The sequence below is a fragment of the Heteronotia binoei genome, chromosome 5, assembly GCF_032191835.1.
Source record: "Heteronotia binoei isolate CCM8104 ecotype False Entrance Well chromosome 5, APGP_CSIRO_Hbin_v1, whole genome shotgun sequence".
Lineage (NCBI taxonomy): Eukaryota > Metazoa > Chordata > Lepidosauria > Squamata > Gekkonidae > Heteronotia > Heteronotia binoei.
In genome coordinates, this window is record NC_083227.1 from 3,003,193 (window position 1) to 3,022,582 (window position 19,390).

General features: G+C 45.6%; 2 protein-coding genes across 2 annotated transcripts in view; one reads left to right on the forward strand and one right to left on the reverse strand.

Moving 5' to 3' along the window:
• The window catches only part of LOC132571389 (zinc finger protein 850-like), a gene marked incomplete at its 3' end in the record, with an annotated part of 552,489 nt that overhangs the window by 476,835 nt on the left and 56,264 nt on the right, over positions 1–19,390 (forward strand). The gene's annotated exons all lie outside the window — the stretch shown is intronic.
• Positions 9,158–19,390, reverse strand: part of LOC132570884 (oocyte zinc finger protein XlCOF6-like) — a 37,621-nt gene continuing 27,388 nt past the window's right edge. Inside the window, exon 6 of the mRNA XM_060237524.1 lies at positions 9,158–11,193. Within this exon, the coding sequence (XP_060093507.1) occupies positions 9,158–11,193 (2,036 nt within the window). The remainder of the gene's footprint in view (positions 11,194–19,390) is intronic.

The window sequence follows — 19,390 nt, forward strand, 5'->3', positions numbered from 1 at the left end:
TGTTTACCTTGACTTCCAGAAAGCTTTTGATAAAGTTCCTCATCAAAGGCTCCTTAGAAAACTTGAGAGTCATGGAGTAAAAGGACAGGTCCTCTTGTGGATCAAAAACTGGCTGAGTAATAGGAAGCAGAGAGTGAGTATTAATGGGCAGTGTTCGCAGTGGAGGACGGTAAGCAGTGGGGTGCCGCAGGGCTCGGTACTGGGTCCCATGCTCTTTAACTTGTTCATAAATGATTTAGAGTTGGGAGTGAGCAGTGAAGTGGCCAAGTTTGCAGATGACACTAAATTGTTCAGGGTGGTGAGAACCAGAGAGGATTGTGAGGAACTCCAAAGGGATCTGTTGAGGCTGGGTGAGTGGGCGTCAACGTGGCAGATGCGGTTCAATGTGGCCAAGTGCAAAGTAATGCACATTGGGGCCAAGAATCCCAGCTACAAATACAAGTTGATGGGGTGTGAACTGGCAGAGACGGACCAAGAGAGAGATCTTGGGGTCGCGGTAGATAACTCACTGAAAATGTCAAGACAGTGTGCGTCTGCAATAAAAAAGGCCAACGCCATGCTGGGAATTATTAGGAAGGGAATTGAAAACAAATCAGCCAGTATCATAATGCCCCTGTATAAATCGATGGTACGGTCTCATTTGGAGTACTGTGTGCAGTTCTGGTCGCCGCTCCTCAAAAAGGATATTATAGCATTGGAGAAAGTCCAGAGAAGGGCAACTAGAATGATTAAAGGGCTGGAGCACTTTTCCTATGAAGAAAGGTTGAAACGCTTGGGGCTCTTTAGCTTGGAGAAACGTCGACTGCGGGGTGACATGATAGAGGTTTACAAGATAATGCATGGGATGGAGAAAGTAGAGAAAGAAGTACTTTGCTCCCTTTCTCACAATACAAGAACTCGTGGGCATTTGATGAAATTGCTGAGCAGAAAGGTTAAAACGGATAAAAGGAAGTACTTCTTCACCCAAAGGGTGATTAACATGTGGAATTCACTGCCACAGGAGGTGGTGGCGGCCACAAGTATAGCCACCTTCAAGAGGGGTTTAGATAAAAATATGGAGCACAGGTCCATCAGTGGCTATTAGCCACAGTGTATGTGTATTTTTTTTTTTGCCACTGTGTGACACAGAGTGTTGGACTTGATGGGCCTTTGGCCTGATCCAACATGGCTTCTCTTATGTTCTTATATTGGATTTATATGTGAAAAGGATCTAGGGGTCTTTGTGGACCATTCACGGAACATGAGTCAGCAGTGTGCTGCAGTAGCTAAAAAAGCAAATGCAATTTTGGGCTATATCAACAGGAGTATAGTGTACACTCAGATCATGTGAAGTGATGGTATCACTTTGCTCTGCTCTGGTAAGACCTCACCTGGAGTCTTGTGTTCAGTTTTGGGCACCAGTTTAAGAAGGTCAAAGGAGCTGGGAATATTCAGCCTGGAGAGAGGACTGTGAGGTGATATGATCTGGGAACAATCCTGATTCTGTGATTTAGGGAGAGCTTGAGAAGGAGGGCAGGAAGGGCTGCAGCAGTGCCTAGTTCTTGTGGCCCCTTCTTCCACACCCAGGGAAATGCTGAGGGGCACTTTGGGGTCAGTCAGAAATTTTTCTCCAGGCCAGATTGGCAAGGGATCCTGGTTTGTGTGGAGTTTTTTGGCCATCTTCTGGGCCTGGAGCAGGAGTCAGTGGGTGTGTGTTGGTGGGGGGGGGGGGGGAAGGCAGTTGTGAGTTTCCTGCATTGTGCAGGACTAGATGACCCTGGAGGTCCCTTCCAGCTCTATGATCCTGAGGACGGAGATCAGGTCAGCCCCCCCCCCCCAAAACATGCCTGTGGGGGCTCTATGGCTCCCCCCTCCCCCCCAATTGCCTGGGGATTTCCCACTGCAGACTTGACAACCTGAGAGCAGCAGCTGTTTTGTGCAGAACTGAAATGACCAGCGATTGGACGCCAGATCCATTTGCTGAATTCAATCTTGCACTTTAAAGACAGATTATTCCCGCTCCCCCCCCCCCAAAGAAATCTCAAGCCCAGAGCACAAGTGATGCTGACAGCCGCTTCCCTCTCTTCCTGCAAGATCTGATCCCTGATTCTCCCCTCCCCTCCCCAAATCCTGCAGGACTTACTTGCAAGGAGACCTTCCCTGGGTCCGGCTGCTGCAAGGAGCCTTTTGCCTGCTTCTCTGCGGACCCGAAGCTCTTCCTCTCTCGTGCAATTCAGGAACTTCTCCCCCCCACCCCCCCAGCCGAAGAGCCTTCCTTCCTCCCCCCCCCCCTTGCTCGGCCTCTCTTGCAAAAGCGGCTCTGTGCCTTTAACCCTTGCAGGGCTGGAGCAAAGCCGCAGACAAGCGCTCCTTGCAGATCTCCCTTGCAGGGCTGGACACAGAGGAAGACGCCCCCCCCCCCCCCGCCGGGTTCCTGCTCCCAGACCTCGCCGGGTTGGTCGGGCTGCAGCCAGCGATGCCCTCCGCGGCTCAGTGGGACGACTCAGGAGTAAGAGGAAGCGTCAGATCCGTCACTTTCTCCCCCCCCCCCCCCAGTGGCGGACTGGATCTAAAAATCTTGGAGGCTGGCAACCTACATGCAACGGCAGTTTTAGTTGCATTACAGTAATAATACTGGAATGTCTTATATTTTCATGCTGCTAAAAGGTCATGAAAATTTTTAATGTACTGCTCCCCCCACAGAGAGGATGTACTAAAACTGGGAACAGGGATTGCCAATAGACTATACATGATTGCCAATAGAGAATGCCCATAGGGAGTATTGGAATTTAGGCTTCCCCTAAGGACAGGGATTGCCCACACAGTCTACACATGCTTGCCAACAGAGAATCCATGATTGCCCATAGAGAGTAATGGAGACCACACAGTCCCTTAAGAAATAATGGAGACCATGGTTTCCCATGGAGAATTAGGCCTATCCTACAGACACTGGTTGCCTGTATAGACAACACACAAGGCTGGGAATGAATCTGTAGGCCTCTCTGTAGCCTGAACCAAAGATCTTGTCACACACAGCAAGAGCAGGGAACTGCTTTTCTTGAGAGACGCCCACCTAAACTTCAGGAGGATGTGGATTTCATTCTACATGTAAGGGTGGTAGCAGCAGAGGAATTAGCACGTGGCATCCCTCAAGCTCAGGGGGGAGAGACTATATTGAAAATCTCACTTTGCCAGACCGTGTCTGTTATAAAGTATAATGTTTTATTGTTTTGTTTGATGGGTTTTATGTTGCAAGCTGCCCAGAGCCTACTGCTGGGATAGGGTGGGCGCGGGGCTATTTTTGTAGCAGGAACTCCTTTGCATATTAGGCCACAACCTCCTGATGTAGCCAATCCCCCAAGAGCTTATAGAAGGCCCTGTAAGAAGAGCCCTGTAAGCTCTTGGAGGACAGGCTACATCAGGGGTGTGTGGCCTAATATGCAAAGGAGTTCCTGCTACAAAAAAAGCCCTGGGGTGAGGTATAAAATCAGTCAGTCAATACATACATAAAGCCAGGGACCAGAGACATAAGCTTTATAAAGGACACAGGCAAACCCAATTAGAAGAAGAAATTGGATTTATATCCTGCCCTCCACTCCAAGTATCAGAGCGGCTCCCAAATCTCCTTTACCTTCCTCCCCCACAAGAGACACCCTATGAGGTGGGTAGGGCTGAGAGGGCTCTCACAGCAGCTGCTCTTTCAAGGACAGCTTTGTGAGAGCTATGGCTGACCCAAGGCCATTTCAGCAGCTGCAAGTAGAAGAGTGGGGAATCAAACCCGATTCTCCCAGATAAGAGTCCATGCACTTAACCACTACAGCAAACTTAGCAATATTCATTTTTACTGAAAAGACACACATACTCGTACAGTATTTTCTTTATTTACAAGTCTTTGACAAATGGCACCTCTTACCCTGAATTATTGCATCAGACTCTGGAGTCAAGATCTGTGCTGCAGCAATCCTGAGTATTGCGTTCAGGCGTGGATATAGTTTTGATTCACTGACATTCATCACAGAAAAGAGCTTTTCATTGATGCACCCTGTGCCAAACAGGCAGAAGACTCAAGTTAGAAGTAATTTGGACCCCAGAACTGGAGGAATGGGTCATCCTCTTATTCCACAGAGCGATGGCCCTTCCTTTGCTGAGGTTTCCCCCTTTAACGATTGGTAAAAGAAACACTTCACTATGGACTAGCAGGTGCTTGGAGGAAGGAAGGGTGATGTCCCTTTAAGAGATTCTTTCTAGGATGTTCCTTACTTCTTCAGTTGTCCATTTCCAAACTAGGGCAGCTATTTTTCCACACTGAAGTAGATAAACACCCACGCCCCCTCAGTTTGCTCAATTAATCCTAGAATTGGAAGGGGCCAGAGAGGCCATCTAGTCCACCTTTCACTCAATGCAGAATCTGACTAGAGCGGGGGGGGGGGGAACTGTGGCTCCCAAGCCTTTCCTCCCCCCTCATCCCCCCCTGCTTTGAATGCAGAGGTTTATGTTTCCCCCCTTCTATTAATTGTGTAGGCCATGCGCACACTGGGTGCTCCAACCCAGAGGGTGACTGGGAGTTCTTTCATGGGGGCGGGGGTGGACGGAGGAGAGGGCCCGAGAACACCACACCCTGCATTCGCTTTTTTTTGGGGGGGGGGGGAAGCTTTTAAATTGGTGGACCTGCCCTTCTTATTCTTATTCTGTTTCCCATTCAACTCAATTGGCACACCTGGCCTCTGGGTCCCCAATGCCGCCTAGAGGGAGACCTGGACTTGTATTTCCCATGGAACTCAATTGGGAGACCTGGCCTCTGGGTTCCCAATGCAGCTGATTGCTAGACCTGCCCTCTCTTCTCCCATTGAATTCAACTGGGAGACCTGGCCTCTGCTTCCCCATTTCAGCGCATTGCTACACCACGTCTCCTTCCTTTCAACTCAAATGCAAACTTTCAGACACCAGCGCCAATGACCTCCTTTCACCTCTTCTCGCACAATCTCTCCTAGGTTTAGCTCAAAACACCCATGCCACTTCACTCACAAGGCCTGTTCAAAGCTACACCAGAGGCCACTGAGCAGACACGCAGTCCACACTGCCCTTTGGCCCACTCCCCCTCCCTTCTCAAGAGCCACCGGCATCATTAGGAGCCCCCCCCCTTTCCCCTGGAGCAAAACCGCTCCACTGCCTGCACTTGTGTGTAGTTGCTAATTCATGCCAAAGCTTCTTGGTAGACTGATGCGCCCTTCTAGACGGCAAACCTGCATTCTTCTTCTGCTTTAACGCTGTTTCTATTTCTGCATCTCAAGGGACGGGTCACAAGAGGACATCAGAGAGAGACACATCATTTCCAAAACTCTCGCAAGGTAACTTAGAGTTCCACCCTTTGTGCGGGATGTCATCTCATGTCCTGGGATGTCACTTCCAGCTCAAAAAGTCAGCTGGTGGCACTTCCTGAGCTCCACCCCTTCCCATGATGTCACATGGTGCCCCCAAACCCCACCCCATCCTGTGATGTCACTTTCAGACCACTCCCACAGACCCACCTCTTCCTCCAAAGTGACTCTCGTGCATTTGACATTTAGTCTCTGCGGCGCATTCCCAAAAATCATCATAAGTCAGTAAAGTAGATTTATTTTTGTATCCCGCCCTCCCCCGCCAAAGGCAGGCTCAGGGCGGCTCACAGACATGGGACAACCATGATTTCAATAAATACAATCAAGACAAAAGCAGATTAAAATACAATTAGGTTACCGTTATGGATTATTTAAAATAGATAAAACAGCTGTTATAAATTAAAAGTCAATAATTAAGGTGCTACAGTTCACAGTTATGTATAAGATGGCTAGGTGGCTACAAGTCAATTTAGCCGGGTTCTGTCTTAAAAGCAAGCTGAAAGAGGATGGTTTTGCAAGCCCTGCGGAACTGACTCAAGTCCCGCAGGGCTCGCACCACCTCCGGAAGTTGATTCCACCATTGGGGGGCCATTGCTGAAAAGGCTTGCTCCCTCGTTGTTTTCAATCTAGCCTCTCTTGGCCCAGGGATTTTTAAAAGGTTTTGAGAACAAGATCTCAGTGCTCTCTGGGGAACATATGGGGAGAGGCGATCCCTAAGGTAGGCAGGTCCTCCGCCATATATGGCTTTAAAGGTAATAACCAGCACCTTATAGCGAACACAGTACACAACCGGCAGCCAGTGCAGATCCCGCAGTCCAGGCCGCACGTGTTCCCACCGAGGTAGTCCCACCAACAGCCTGGCCGCCGCGTTCTGCACTACCTGAAGTTTCCGTGTTCGGCATAAGGGCAGCCCCATGTAGAGGACATTACAGTAGTCTAGTCTCGAGGTGACCATTGCGTGGATCACAGTTGCTAGGTCGCTGCGCTCCAAGAAGGGATCTCATAGATCTCATTGCTGCTGCTAAACAGAACACAGTGCTGCTTTGTATCCAACTGAACTCAATTTTGTGAAAGGAATGGATGTATACACAGAGTGGCACAGCATCCTCTTTAACAAAAGCAATGAGATGATTTTGCAGGGAAAATGTGTTGAATTTACCGGCTATTGGAATCTAAAGATCCATTCAGTGGAGCAACACAGCTCTTTTGGAGCCAGTACAGCAGAGAGATTGTGAACTTTGAAAAGACATTGAATTAACCCTTCATAAAGAACTTTGGTTTGAGATGGACTATATATAGTATATTTTATTCATTGAGGAGAGAGAGAGAGAGAGAGACAGAGAGGGAGGGAGAGAGAGGGAGGGAGGGAGGGAGGGAGGGAGAGCTCATACAATACTCAGAGGCTTTTGTCTCCCACTATGTGGTGCAATATTGGATTGTGATATGAATAGTGAAATCGTATTTCATGTGGAATATTGAATATTCAGTCCAGATGGATGGCGGGTATATTTGTACATCACAGACATAGAATTTACATATATAATGTCTAAGGAATTTAGTAAAATTGCATTAATTTCCTATTATAGACCTGGTGTTCTATGGCATCTTTGAGGGTGCAGGGAATGACAATCCCTGGAAGTTGCAGAAACATTCCGGGAATGTAATTCCACTCTTGCCGTCCTTGAAGCCAGCCAGGCATCCTTAGGACCAGGGACTATGAGCAGATGTTGAGCAGCAGAACTCAGAGCCCGGGGGTTCGTATGGGAAGAGGCGGTCCAGTAAAGGGTTGATGCTTTGAGCCAGCTTGTCTCTACTGAATGGACCTGAGACTGGGTGCCTGAGTGAGTACCCTGACCTGGAAACCAACAACCAAAAGGGGAAATTCCACTGGCAAGCCACTGCCTGGCGGGGGGAGGAGAAACTAGCAATGCCCAGCTTTTTCATGATTTCCTAGGCTCAGAGCATTGTATATTTTTAGTTTCTGCTGTGATCCTTGTCCTTTTTCTTGATGTATTATTTTTAAAGTTGTTTTGCCAAATCTCTACTCCACCTTTCCATTTTAGGCAGACATCTTTTAATGGTAGAGGGAGGAAGGTTTGAGAGACCCGACCTGGGCTGACGGAGCCCAGCTCCTCACACTGGGCACTGCCCTCACTTTCCCCCACACCCTGGCACAGCACAGATGCCCTTTTTAAGACTGCTGCAAAACATCTGTATTTGGCCAGCACAACGACGCTCCAATGAGCCATTTTGAAGCAGAGATACACCCACTGCTTGCTTTCTCCAGCTCTGGACCTTGATTACTTGCTTCCCAGAACCTGCAGCACCTGCAAAACTGTAAATAAGCGATGTGCTTCTAGAGGACAGCTGGTGGGGCATGGCTGGCTGGCTCTCTCACTCACCTGGATGGACTCAGCTGGAGGCTTCATCAGGGCCAAGCTCTCAGGTGTTGGAGGGAGGGAGGGAGGCAGAGAAGCTATGAAACCCACATATGACGAGGGCTCTTCACTGCTTGTCACCTTCCATCCGAGCAGAGGCACGTCTGTTCACCCCTCCTGGGGTTGGCGAGCCCCCGTTAAGTCCAAGGGCAGCGGAGGAGAGGAAGTGGCTGTGGCTGAAGGGGCACAAGAGTTTACAGAGGCCACACTGGCCCCTGGGCTTCCATTTGGCCGGACTGGAAACAGGTGTGAGGATATTTTGGCTCTGGACAACAGCTGCTGCCACATGTCCCTGTTCCGCCCCCTCTGGCCGGGACTCAGCACTCATATGCCACACACACCCTGACATCATCGGAAGGTGTACTAAATGATATGAGCTCAGCATCTACCTTAACATGCTTATTGAATTAGAACTGTCATAATAAAACCTGACTCCCATCATACTTTTTGCATTACTTTCTCCTATGTGGCCACAGTGGCATGATGAAGATTTCTATCTGTTTGCTTTATGAGTTTGGGTGATTTCCCCATTTCTTGTGGGGAAAAACATTAGAACGTTTGTCCAATCTTAGAGTGCAGCAAAATTCTCACAGGGGGTTTGAACAGTGGAGCCCAGAAGCAAGTTGGGGGGGGGGGAGTGTGAGAAAAAAGAGCACAGTAAAATCTAGAGGTTCCGGATAAAATCACAGGCTCTGCTCCTGTGAGCTCCTGCCCAAAATGAAGCCTGACTACAATTATCAGCCCCGTGCCGACCCATGGGGCCAGAAAATGGAGTCTGCGCGCTGAAGCAGGCTTGTAGCTGTGCTGCCTTCAGTAGCCAAGCCAGCCGCCCACTGGACAGGTTCTCGGCCTAGGCAGCTGCCTACTTCATAGAATCATCGAGTCGGAAGGGACCTCCAGGGTATTCTAGTACTTGGCCTACTCCTATGTGCCAGCCCTGGGTGTTGAAGAATGCAGCTGTGACGCAAGATCCTTCCACACTGAGCATTCAAAAGGTTTCACCTGTGTGTGAATTCTTAGATACTTTTGTAGACTGGAACTCACGTTGAATCTCTTCTATATGCTGTGCATTCCAAATTGTCCTCCGCTGTGCAGATTCTTTGATGCTGTTGAAGATTCGAAATGAATTTCTTTCCATGCTATTGAGCATTCAAATGCTTTTGAAGACTGGCTTTCAAACTGAATGTCTTCCCAAACTCTGAGCATTCAAAATGTATATCGCCTGTATGTGTTCTTAGATGCTGTTAAAGAAAGTCATTACAACTGAATCTCTGCGCATTCAAATGGTTTCTCTCCTATCTGAATTCTTCACTGCTGTTGAAGGCTGGAACTCACATAGAATCTCTTTCCACACTCTAAGCTTTAAAGTTTCTCCCTAGTGTGCGTTTTTTGGTGCTTTTGAAGACTGGAACTCACACTGAATATCTTTCCACACTCTGAGCATTGAAAAAGTTTCTCCCCTGTGTGGGTTCTCTGATGCTCTTGAAGACTGTCACACTGACTGAATCTCTTTCCACACTCTGAGCATTCAAACGGTTTCTCCCCTGTGTGGGTTCTCTTATGCTGTTGAAGACCACCATTTCTACTGAATCTCTTTCCACACTCTGAGCATTCAAAAGGTTTCTCCCCTGTGTGGGTTCTTAGATGCTTCTGAAGAGCGCCACTGCAACTGAATCTCTTTCCACACTCTGAGCATTCAAATGGTTTCTCTCCTGTGTGGGTTCTCTGATGCTGTTGAAGATTTCCACTCTGACTGAATCTCTTTCCACACTCTGAACATTCAAATGGTTTCTCTCCTGTGTGGGTTCTCTGATGATTTAGAAGGCTGAAATTCCGACTGAATCTCTTTCCACACTCTGCGCATTCAAAATGTTTTTCTCCTGTGTGGATTCTTTGATGATTCTGAAGACTGGAATTCACACTAAATCTCTTTCCACACTCTGAGCATTCAAAAGGTTTCTCTCCTGTGTGGGTTCTTTGATGATATTGAAGACTGGAATTCACACTATATCTCTTTCCACACTCTGAGCATTCAAAAGGTTTCTCCCCTGTGTGATTTTTTAGATGCTTTTGAAGACTGCCACTCTGAGTGAATCTCTTTCCACATTCTGAGCATTCAAAAGGTTTCTCCCCTGTGTGGGTTCTTAGATGCTTTTGAAGAGTGCCACTCTGACTGAATCTCTTTCCACACTCTGAGCATGCAAAAGGTTTCTCCCCTGTGTGCGTTCTCTGATGCAGCTGAAGACGGCCACCCTGACTGAATCTTTTTCCACACTCTGAGCATGCAAAAGGTTTCTCCCCTGTGTGAGTTTTTAGATGCTTTTGAAGACTGTCACTCTGACTGAATCTCTTTCCACACTCTGAGCATGCCAAAGATTTCTCCCCTGTGTGGGTTCTTTGGTGTGATCGAAAATTGGAATTCTCACTGAACCTCTTTCCACACTCTGTGCATTCAAAAGGTTTCTCCCCTGTGTGGGTTCTTAGATGCTTTTGAAGACTGGAATTCACACTGAATTTCTTTCCACACTCTGAACATTCGAAAGGTTTCTCCCCTGTGTGGGTTCTCTGATGACACTGAAGACTGGAATTCAAACTGAATCTCTTTCCACACTCTAAGCATTCAAACGGTTTCTCCCCTGTGTGGGTTCTATTATGCAGTTGAAGACCACCATTTCTACTGAATCTCTTTCCACACTCTGAGCATTCAAATGGTTTCTCCCCTGTGTGGGTTCTTTGATGATACTGAAGATGGACACACTGACTGAATGTCTTTCCACACTCTGAGCATTCAAAAGGTTTCTCCCCTGAGTGGATTCTTTGATGCCTTTGAAGATTGCCACTGCCACTAAATCTCTTTCCACACTCTAAGCATTGAAACGGTTTATCCCCTGTGTGGGTTCTTTGATGATACTGAAGACTGCTACACTGACTGAATCTCTTTCCACACTCTGAGCATTCAAAAGGTTTCTCCCCTGTGTGGGTTCTTTGGTTCTTTTGTAGCCTGAAATTCATACTGAGCTTCTTTCTACACTCTGAGAATTCAACATGTTTCTGTACTGTGTGTATTCTTTGGTGTACTAAAAGCTGTGTTCTGTATCTGAAGTACTTTCCACAATAATGGCATTTATATGCCTTCCTTTGACTGGTGAATGTCATTCCATTTTCTGAACAGATGAACAGTTTCATTCCTGAAAGAGTCCGTTGGTGACGGCTGCAGACAGGGATTTCATGGAACCTGCTTCCTTGGCGAGGAATAGTCTTCACCCCCCTTTTCAGTGTATGGTTTCCTTCCTGCCTCTGTGGTTCATCTCTGTTCTCGAAGTTTCCTTCAGCCTGTTCAATCTTGGCTTTTTCCAGTGAGAACCGGTGAAATTCCCCAACTGGCTGTTCAACATCTCCTGCTGGAATAAAGAGGGAAGTTGAATCATAACTCATGCAAGGAGCCAAGGCACCTACCACAAACTCCTAATTAATGACTATGCAATTTTGACTCCTGAACTGTCTGTCTGCCTTTCCTGGCCAACCTCCTATAGAGCTTTTTCTACATTTTGACCATCCCGGCCCGCCCCCCCTCCAAAAAACTCCCTAAATGAAGGGAAAAGGTGGCAAAGATATTTTCCTCTGTGCTTCCCATTTGCATTGCCATGAAGGTCCTTTGGCCTGCAGTTTGGTGTAGTGGTTAAGTGTGCAGACTCTCACCATGGAGAACCAGGTTTGATTCCCCACTCCTCCACTTGCACCTGCTGGAATGGCCTTGGGTCAGCCACAGCTGTCGTAGGAGTTGTCCTTGAAAAGGTAGCTTCTGGGAGAGCTCTCTCAGCTCCACCCACCTCACAGGGTATCTGTTGTGGGGGAGGGAGCTAAAGGAGATTGTGACTGCTCTGATTCAGAGTATAGGACGGGATATAAATCCATTATCTCCTTCTTCTTGTGACATTCCTACAAGTGGCGCAGTGAACAGGGACCCCTCTTATCAACGCCTGGCATAGGCCCCTTGCGTGCACTCAGTCCTTCTCAACGAGCCCTTCATTGGTGAGTATGGGAGGACAGTTCCCACAAACCCAGCAGAAACATTTGGAGGAGCTGCGGTTCCTCATTCAGAAGTACAGCGGGTCCATGACTTCTGGGCAACTTAAGAGTCTCTTACAAGAGATCAGTAAGCAATGCCCCTGGTACCCGGAGGGAGGTTCTCTTAAACTTCGGGACTGGGAGAAGATAGGGAAGACCTTTCACACAGAGCCTCAAGCCTCTGTGGAACTTCTGCCGGCCTGGCATAAATGTAGGTATGCAGTAGAGAAATTTATGCCTGTTTCTAACACAAGCCAGCTCTCCAAAGATTGTCCCCCAAAATACGCTGTTGTCCAACTTGTGCCCCCTGCCCTTCCTCCTCCTTCTCCTCCACCAATGGCTCCACCCGTGGGCCCACCATCTAACGCCCCGGGACAAATGGTCTGTGAAGTTTTGGAGAAGGAAATTGGAAGATGTCCCAGAATTGGCAGAAATGTTGTCTAATCGTCCTGTACATTTGACAGGGGAAGGGTTGGATGACCTTTTATCGGTATGCCCAGTAACATATGCACAAAATGAGAATGAGCAACAGATCGTTAACTGTGCTGCATTTCCCCACTCTGTTCTGAGTGAAATTCAAAAGGCTATCAGAGATATGGGCATAGAGGGAACCGATGTGCAAAGTGTTTTAGAAGGAATCTCTAATGGCTACACTGTGATTCCTCAAGACTGAAGAAATATGATGGGGATGATGTTAACTCCTGGACAGTATGTGGTATGGGACAGTGAATATTTTAATTTGGCTGATGTTCAAGGGCGTGGCTTATACTGCTGAACAAATATATGGATCTGGACAGTTCAGAACTATCGAAGCACAAATTGCGCTCCCTGTTGCAACCCTTGCTGTTGTGTCTAAATGTGCTTTACAGGCCTTTGCCAAAGTACCTACAGAAGGGAAATCAGCCCATAGTTCTGCAACTGTTTGTCAAAAGCCACAAGAGTCCTATTTAGACTTTATCAACTGTCTTCAGGCAGCAATCAGAAGACAGGTTGATAATCCTGATGCAGCAGGAGAATTGATGACGAAATTGGCAAAGGAAAATGCTAATTTGGTTTCAGAAAGATTCCCGTGGCGCAGAGTGATAAAGCTGCAGTATTGCAGTCTTGAGCTCTGCACACGGCCTGAGTTTGATCCTGGCGGAAGCTTGTTTCAGGTAACTGCCTCAAGGTTACTTCCAAGGTTGGTCAAATGAGTACCCAGTTTGTTGGGGAGAAAGTGTAAAAGACACACTTTACGTAGCAACAGCGCTCAGCACAGCAGGCTGAAATTGCTGCTTTCAGCTCCATTTACAAAAGGATTTCAACTTAATAGTTGACACCTTATATGCATTTAATTCGATTCATCAACTTCCTGGTGCATGTATCACTTCCCAAATTGACCTTGATTCGATTGACTATATTTTTAATCTTGCAGTTTTTAATTTCTTGCTGTGAGTTACCTTTTTCTGTTGCTACTCTTCGAAGCCATTCTAATCTTCCTGACTTGAATGCTCAGGGCGATGCATACGCTGATAAGGCTTAAAAGGTGTTACGTCTGTATTTACTGATCCCTTTCTCAGTCATAGTTATTTCCACCAAAATGCTAAAGCACTAGCCAAAACAGTTCTTGCTACCTTTGATCAGGCTCAGCAAATCGTTCGCTCCTGCTCACATTGTGCTAATAATCATATTCCTGATTATGCTGTTAACCTGCATGGTTTGCAAACTAACATAAGAACATAAGAGAAGCTGTGTTTGATCAGGCCAGTGGCCCATCCAGTCCAACACTCTGTGTCCTACGCTGACCAATATCCGTGTCAGTTTGATGCAGTGGTTAAGCATGCAGACTCTTATCTGGGAGAACCGGGTTTGATTCCCCACTCCTCCACTTGCACCTGCTGGAATGGCCTTGGGTCAGCCATAGCTCTGGCAGAGGTTGTCCTTGCTGTGAAAGCTCTCTCAGCCCCACCCACCTCACCGGGTGTCTGTTGCAGGGGAGGAAGATAAAGGAGATTGTGAGCCGCTCTGAGACTCTTGAGTGGAGGGCAGAATATAATCCAATGTCTTCTTCTATGTACACACACACACACACACACACACACGCATATATATACAGTGGCTAATAGCCACTGATGGACCTCTGCTCCATATTTTTATCCAGTCCCCTCTTGAAGCTGGCTATTGTTGTAGCTGCCACCACCTCCTGTGGCAGTGAATTCCACATGTTAATCACCCTTTGGGTGAAGAAGTACTTCCTTTTATCTGTTTTAACCTGTCTGCTCAGCAATTTCATTGAATGCCCACGAGTTCTTGTATTGTGAGAAAGGGAGAAAAGGACTTCTTTCTCTACTTTCTCCACCCCATGCAGAATCTTGTAAACCTCTTATCATGTCACCCCGCAGTCGATGTTTCCCCAAGCCAAAAAGCCCCAAGCGTTTTAACCTTTCTTCATAGGGAAAGTGTTCCCTAACAAGCTTTGGCAAATGGATGTTACCCATATAGAAACCCTGGTACTGTGTCCATGTTTGCATAGACATGTACTCTGGATATCTTTGGGCTACTGCACGCTGTGGTGAAGCCACAAAATACGTCATGGCTCACCTTATTTCTGCCTTTGCGGTAGTGGATCATCTGCAACTGTTGATAACGCATCAGGATATAGTTTTTCTGAATTTATTGATTTTTGTACACAATGGCACATTCAAATCTGACATGGCATTCTGTATAATTCCACGGGTCAAGCTGTTGTGGAACATGCTAATCAGATACTGAAAGCCACTCTTCAAAAGCAATTAAAAGGAGTGAAAATGGCGTTTCCTACCCAAATGCGGGTTCAGGAACAATTTAATTTGGTCTTATTAACTTGGCATGGTCCAGTGTCCCTTATTACCTGGGGGCACAGACATGCTGCTATGTTCTCTCTTGCAGGTCCTTTGTGGGTGCCGGCTAAGTGTGTTCGGCCTGCTCATTGCGTGGCCTCAGGCAGCTCCCGACCCGATGCCCGAAATGGAAACGGTCGGCCTGGAGAAAGCGCAGCGACCATTCCACCCCCTTCCGAGGGGGCCCAGAGCTCCGCTGGTGACATGGGGGGATGTCAAGCGTCTTTCGAATCAAGCTCAACAAGCATTGGAAGAGGCTGGGCGAGAGCCATCCCTGGATAACTTGGTGGCTGCTCTATTTGCACAGCTCACAGCGCACTCCATGAGTATTCTTTGTTGCTTGTGTTTATGTATTTTGTCTCCTGTCAAGGTGATTAGTTTTGGAGATTGTCTTCAGTGTAATATTTGGGAACGCTTAGCTAACATTAACAACGTTTCACATTTTTGTTTGACACAACACACTGATTTACATATGTTATTAGGGATCTGTCTCATTCCCGTTGGCAAGGCTCCAGGAACTGTACAGCTCTTGGTAAATTTTTAAATGAATCCCAGATCTCTTATGCAACTTTACTTTTAGTTATATTCCTGCTAATATATCCCTTTCTGTATGTTGTTTAAGTCACCATGCCGTAGCGTTGCCTCAAAGATCCTGGCTTATGGAACCCTCTGCCTCATGCATTAGCAGAGAAACTGTCCCCTTGGACTCTACCTGTGATTCTTCTGATACGGCATTATTATCTCAAGATGAATATGTGTCCCTTGTTGCTTCTCTCGTCGGGGGTGCCAGCCTTAGTTGTTATAAACCACAAAACATTAAGTAAAATTGCTTGCAGCTTAGCAAAAACTATTAATTCTACCTCCATCGCCTAGGAAGCATTGAATGCAGAACAAATGGAGTTGTGACATGCTGTTTTAGACAACCGTGCAGCTATAGACTATCTGCTCCTCCTTCATCACCAAGGATGTGAATCATTGCACAATATGTGCTGCTTCAATATCGCTGAATAAACCACCAGCACGATAACCTACGGCAGTTGGCTGCTTCCATTCATAAGAACATTCTACCATCCTGGTGGGAAGTATTATGGTCCTGGCTGGCCGCAGGGGAGGGACGGTGGCTCAGTGGTAGAGCATCTGCTTGGTAAGCAGAAGGTCCCAGGTTCAAGCCCTGGCATCTCCAAAAAGGGTCCAGGAAAGTAGGCATGAAAATCCTCAGCTTGAGACCCTGGAGAGCCACTGCCAGTCTGAGAAGACAATACTGACTTTGATGGACCAAGGGTCTGAGGGACCAAGGGTCTAAGACTTTGATGGACCAAGGGTCTAAGGCAGCTTCATATGTTCATATGATGGCCGGGCACCTCGTGTCAGTGAATGTTTGGGAATGTTGGGACTAGCTGTAGCGGTGTGTTGCTTTGTACAATGCTTGCCTTCCTTATGTGTCTTGTGAACAAGAATATGTAAACGGTCAAGAGAAGAATACACCTTGCAAGCCAATCATGCAAATGTATTAGCAAAGCAATTGGAACAATACGCTCCTTTAATACAATCGGTTCCAGAGAGTGATGGTGAAGGGTCAGAATGTTTAAAAACAAACAAACAGAAAAGAATGGGATGAAGGAAGGGTCAACGTCCTGGCCAACCTTAATCCGACTTCATCTTTAGACTTAGAAGGCAGCATTAAGCCTTCATGTACTTTGGCCTATGCAAGAATGCTGAGGGCCTTGGAATGTTCTGCCCTTTCACCTCCTTCCTGGAATACACATTTGGGGTAAAAAGCTAATGTAAACATTGGACTTCTTATTCTGCACGTTGTTAGTAAATGATTGCTTAAGAAAGAATGTATAAGGCTTCCGGTCTGGGAATCAAGCTGGGCTGACGTCCCCTGAATAAGGAGAACTTAATTTTCTGTTCAGGGTAGTAAAAAGCCTTTCTTTTGGCTTTCTGCCTACATTTCTCAGTTAGAGATTTGTCCAGGATACACACAGCAACTCTAAGGCGGTTAACCTCGGCTGATAAAAGATCTCGGAGGAGATGTTTTTGAGACTTTGAGGACCACCGAAGAAGAGTGGCGTTTTCATCACCTACAGAGGATTATAGAGCCATTTAATTGGCATAAGCTTGTCAAGATCCCATTCTCTTTTGGAACTGATAAACATCTGAAATTTGAGAAGACCGAAGTTTAAGCTGCGTAGCCGTAAAGAGGTACTTGATTATAATCTCTCGCTCCGGGACTTTTTAAAACTAATCTAAATAACTTTGGAAGGTGGGAAGGATTGAATTACAAAGACGGGGAAGTGAGGAAAAGAAAGCTTAAAATTTGGACTCTGTTAAATTAAGGACTTTGTTAGAAATTGTGAAAGAAAAGAATTGTTTTGAATACCTGTGGTGACTGACGAATGCATCGGCGTCATAGCTCTGCGCTTTCTATAATCAACATAACAAGTACTTTAAAGATTGCGATAATTGGAGAACATTGAGAACGTGAACTGGGGCCTAGAGAAGCAGGAAGTAAAGATTGAAATGAGACTAACAAAGACCCTTTAGTTTTGGATGCCATTGAGAACGAGATTTGGGGCCTAGCACAACAGGAAGTAGTAAAGGTGAGGAGCAAGAAGAAGGCCTACGCTAGGAATTTTAACCATACAGAAATTGCAATCGCCATTTTGAAGAAAAGAAAATTGTCAAACACTGTCAAAAATCAATATTTAAGCTCAGGAAGGTCAGAGAATGGCGAAATTAGTCTCATTTTAAAGGGCAAGCTCTAAGCTATTAGATTTGGTGTTCGATTTTAGATTTGGAGACTTTAAAATTTTTGAAGGTTTTTTTTTTAATGTCAGAAGAAAGACAAACTCGTGCAAGAGCCCTCTCTCTGGAAAGAATGCAAGGTCAGTTAGATGCTATGGAAGCTAGGATTATGAAGGGTGTGGAGAAGATGTTAACATCTTGTAAAAAAGAACTTAAGAAGGACATTGGAGATCTTAAAAAAAATGGAGGATTTCAAAAATGAAGTGCTGGTAGTGACAAACCGAGTCAAGGATGTTGAAGAGAAAGTTAATGTACATGCTTCCACCTTATTAAAGCTGCAAGAGAAGGTAACAGTACATGACTGCAGACCAATGGAAACTCAAGTGCATCTGAGAGGAGTACCTGAAGGGGAGGGAACTGATTTAATAGAATATATGGTGAAAATAATTGCTGACTTTTTGAAGGAAGATCCTGAAAGGTCTAGAAACATGTTTGACAGTATGTACAGAGTTAATTCATCATATGCAAAAGATAAAGGCCTACCAAGAGATATCTCTCTCGGCTTGGCTTCGCGAACGAAGATTTAAGAAGGGTGCAATAGTCCACGTTTGCTGCAGGCTCGCTGGTGGCTGACAAGACCAATGCGGGACAGGCAGGTCCGGCCACAGCGGCTGCAGGGAAAAGTCTGATTTAGGGTTGGTCCTGTAGATATACCAAGAGATATAGTCATAAAATTAAGGACAAAAGACATGGCAGGGAAAATTCTGAATAAAAATTTCCAAAAGACTTTGATAGTGGAAGGGAGCAGAGTTAGAATAATGAAAGAGCTGCCAAGACAAGTGATGAATGACAGGAAGAAATATAAGAAACTGACAGAGAAGCTACGTGCTGAGGGAACGAGATACAGATGGATAATACCTGAAGGTTTGAGCTACGTGGGAGAAGGATTACCATAAGGAATGAGCAGGAGATGTGTAGCTTTTTTTGAAGAAAATAAAGACTTTGCACCATAATGGATTACAAATTACTATCTTGGAATGTAAATGGATTAAATTCACCACAAAAAAGAAAAGCAACATTTCATTGGATTAAAAAACAAAAGTGTAATATAATTTGTCTACAGGAAGTTCATATACAACAAAAGGATTACAAATTTTTATGGAATAAACAATTGGGGTTGGAATTTTTTTTATTGGCGGAACAAAAGAAAAGGGGTGTGGTTTTTTATATTAAGGAACAATTAGAGCCAAAATTGATATTTAAAGATAAAGATGGAAGATATGTGGCAGTGGAAGTAATGATTAACGCAAAGAAAACGTTGTTATTAGGACTATATGCACCAAATGGCGCAAAAGATTTTTTTTTAAAGACATTAATTGACAGTTGGATGAAGTGTCCTATGACCAGATCTTGATGATGGGTGATTTTAATGGAACAATACAAAACAATATAGATAGGTCTGGCCAAAAGGACAACAACAAAGAAGGGAAACTACCAAAATCTTTTTTGAGTTGGTTAAACAAGAAAGTTTGGAAGATATTTGGAGAAAATTTAACCCTGAAGTAAGAGACTATACCTTTTTTTCAGCAAGACATAATACTTCTAGAATTGATATGTTATGGGGTTCTAAAAATTTAGGCCTCATAACTAGAAAAGTAGAGATTCTACCAAAGATATGTGCAGATCATAATCCAATATTTTGGGCCACAAAAATTGCAAAGGAAAACGAGAAGATGGAGAATAAATGATACTGTATGATACTGTAAGCCGCCCTGAGTCCGCTTGCGGAGAGGGCGGGATATAAATGTAAAGTAATAAATAAATAATAAAATAAAATAAATAAATGAGGATTTGTTACAAGATAAGGAAACTGTGACATTTCTAGAAAAGGAAACCATAGCTTTTTTCCAAATAAATGATA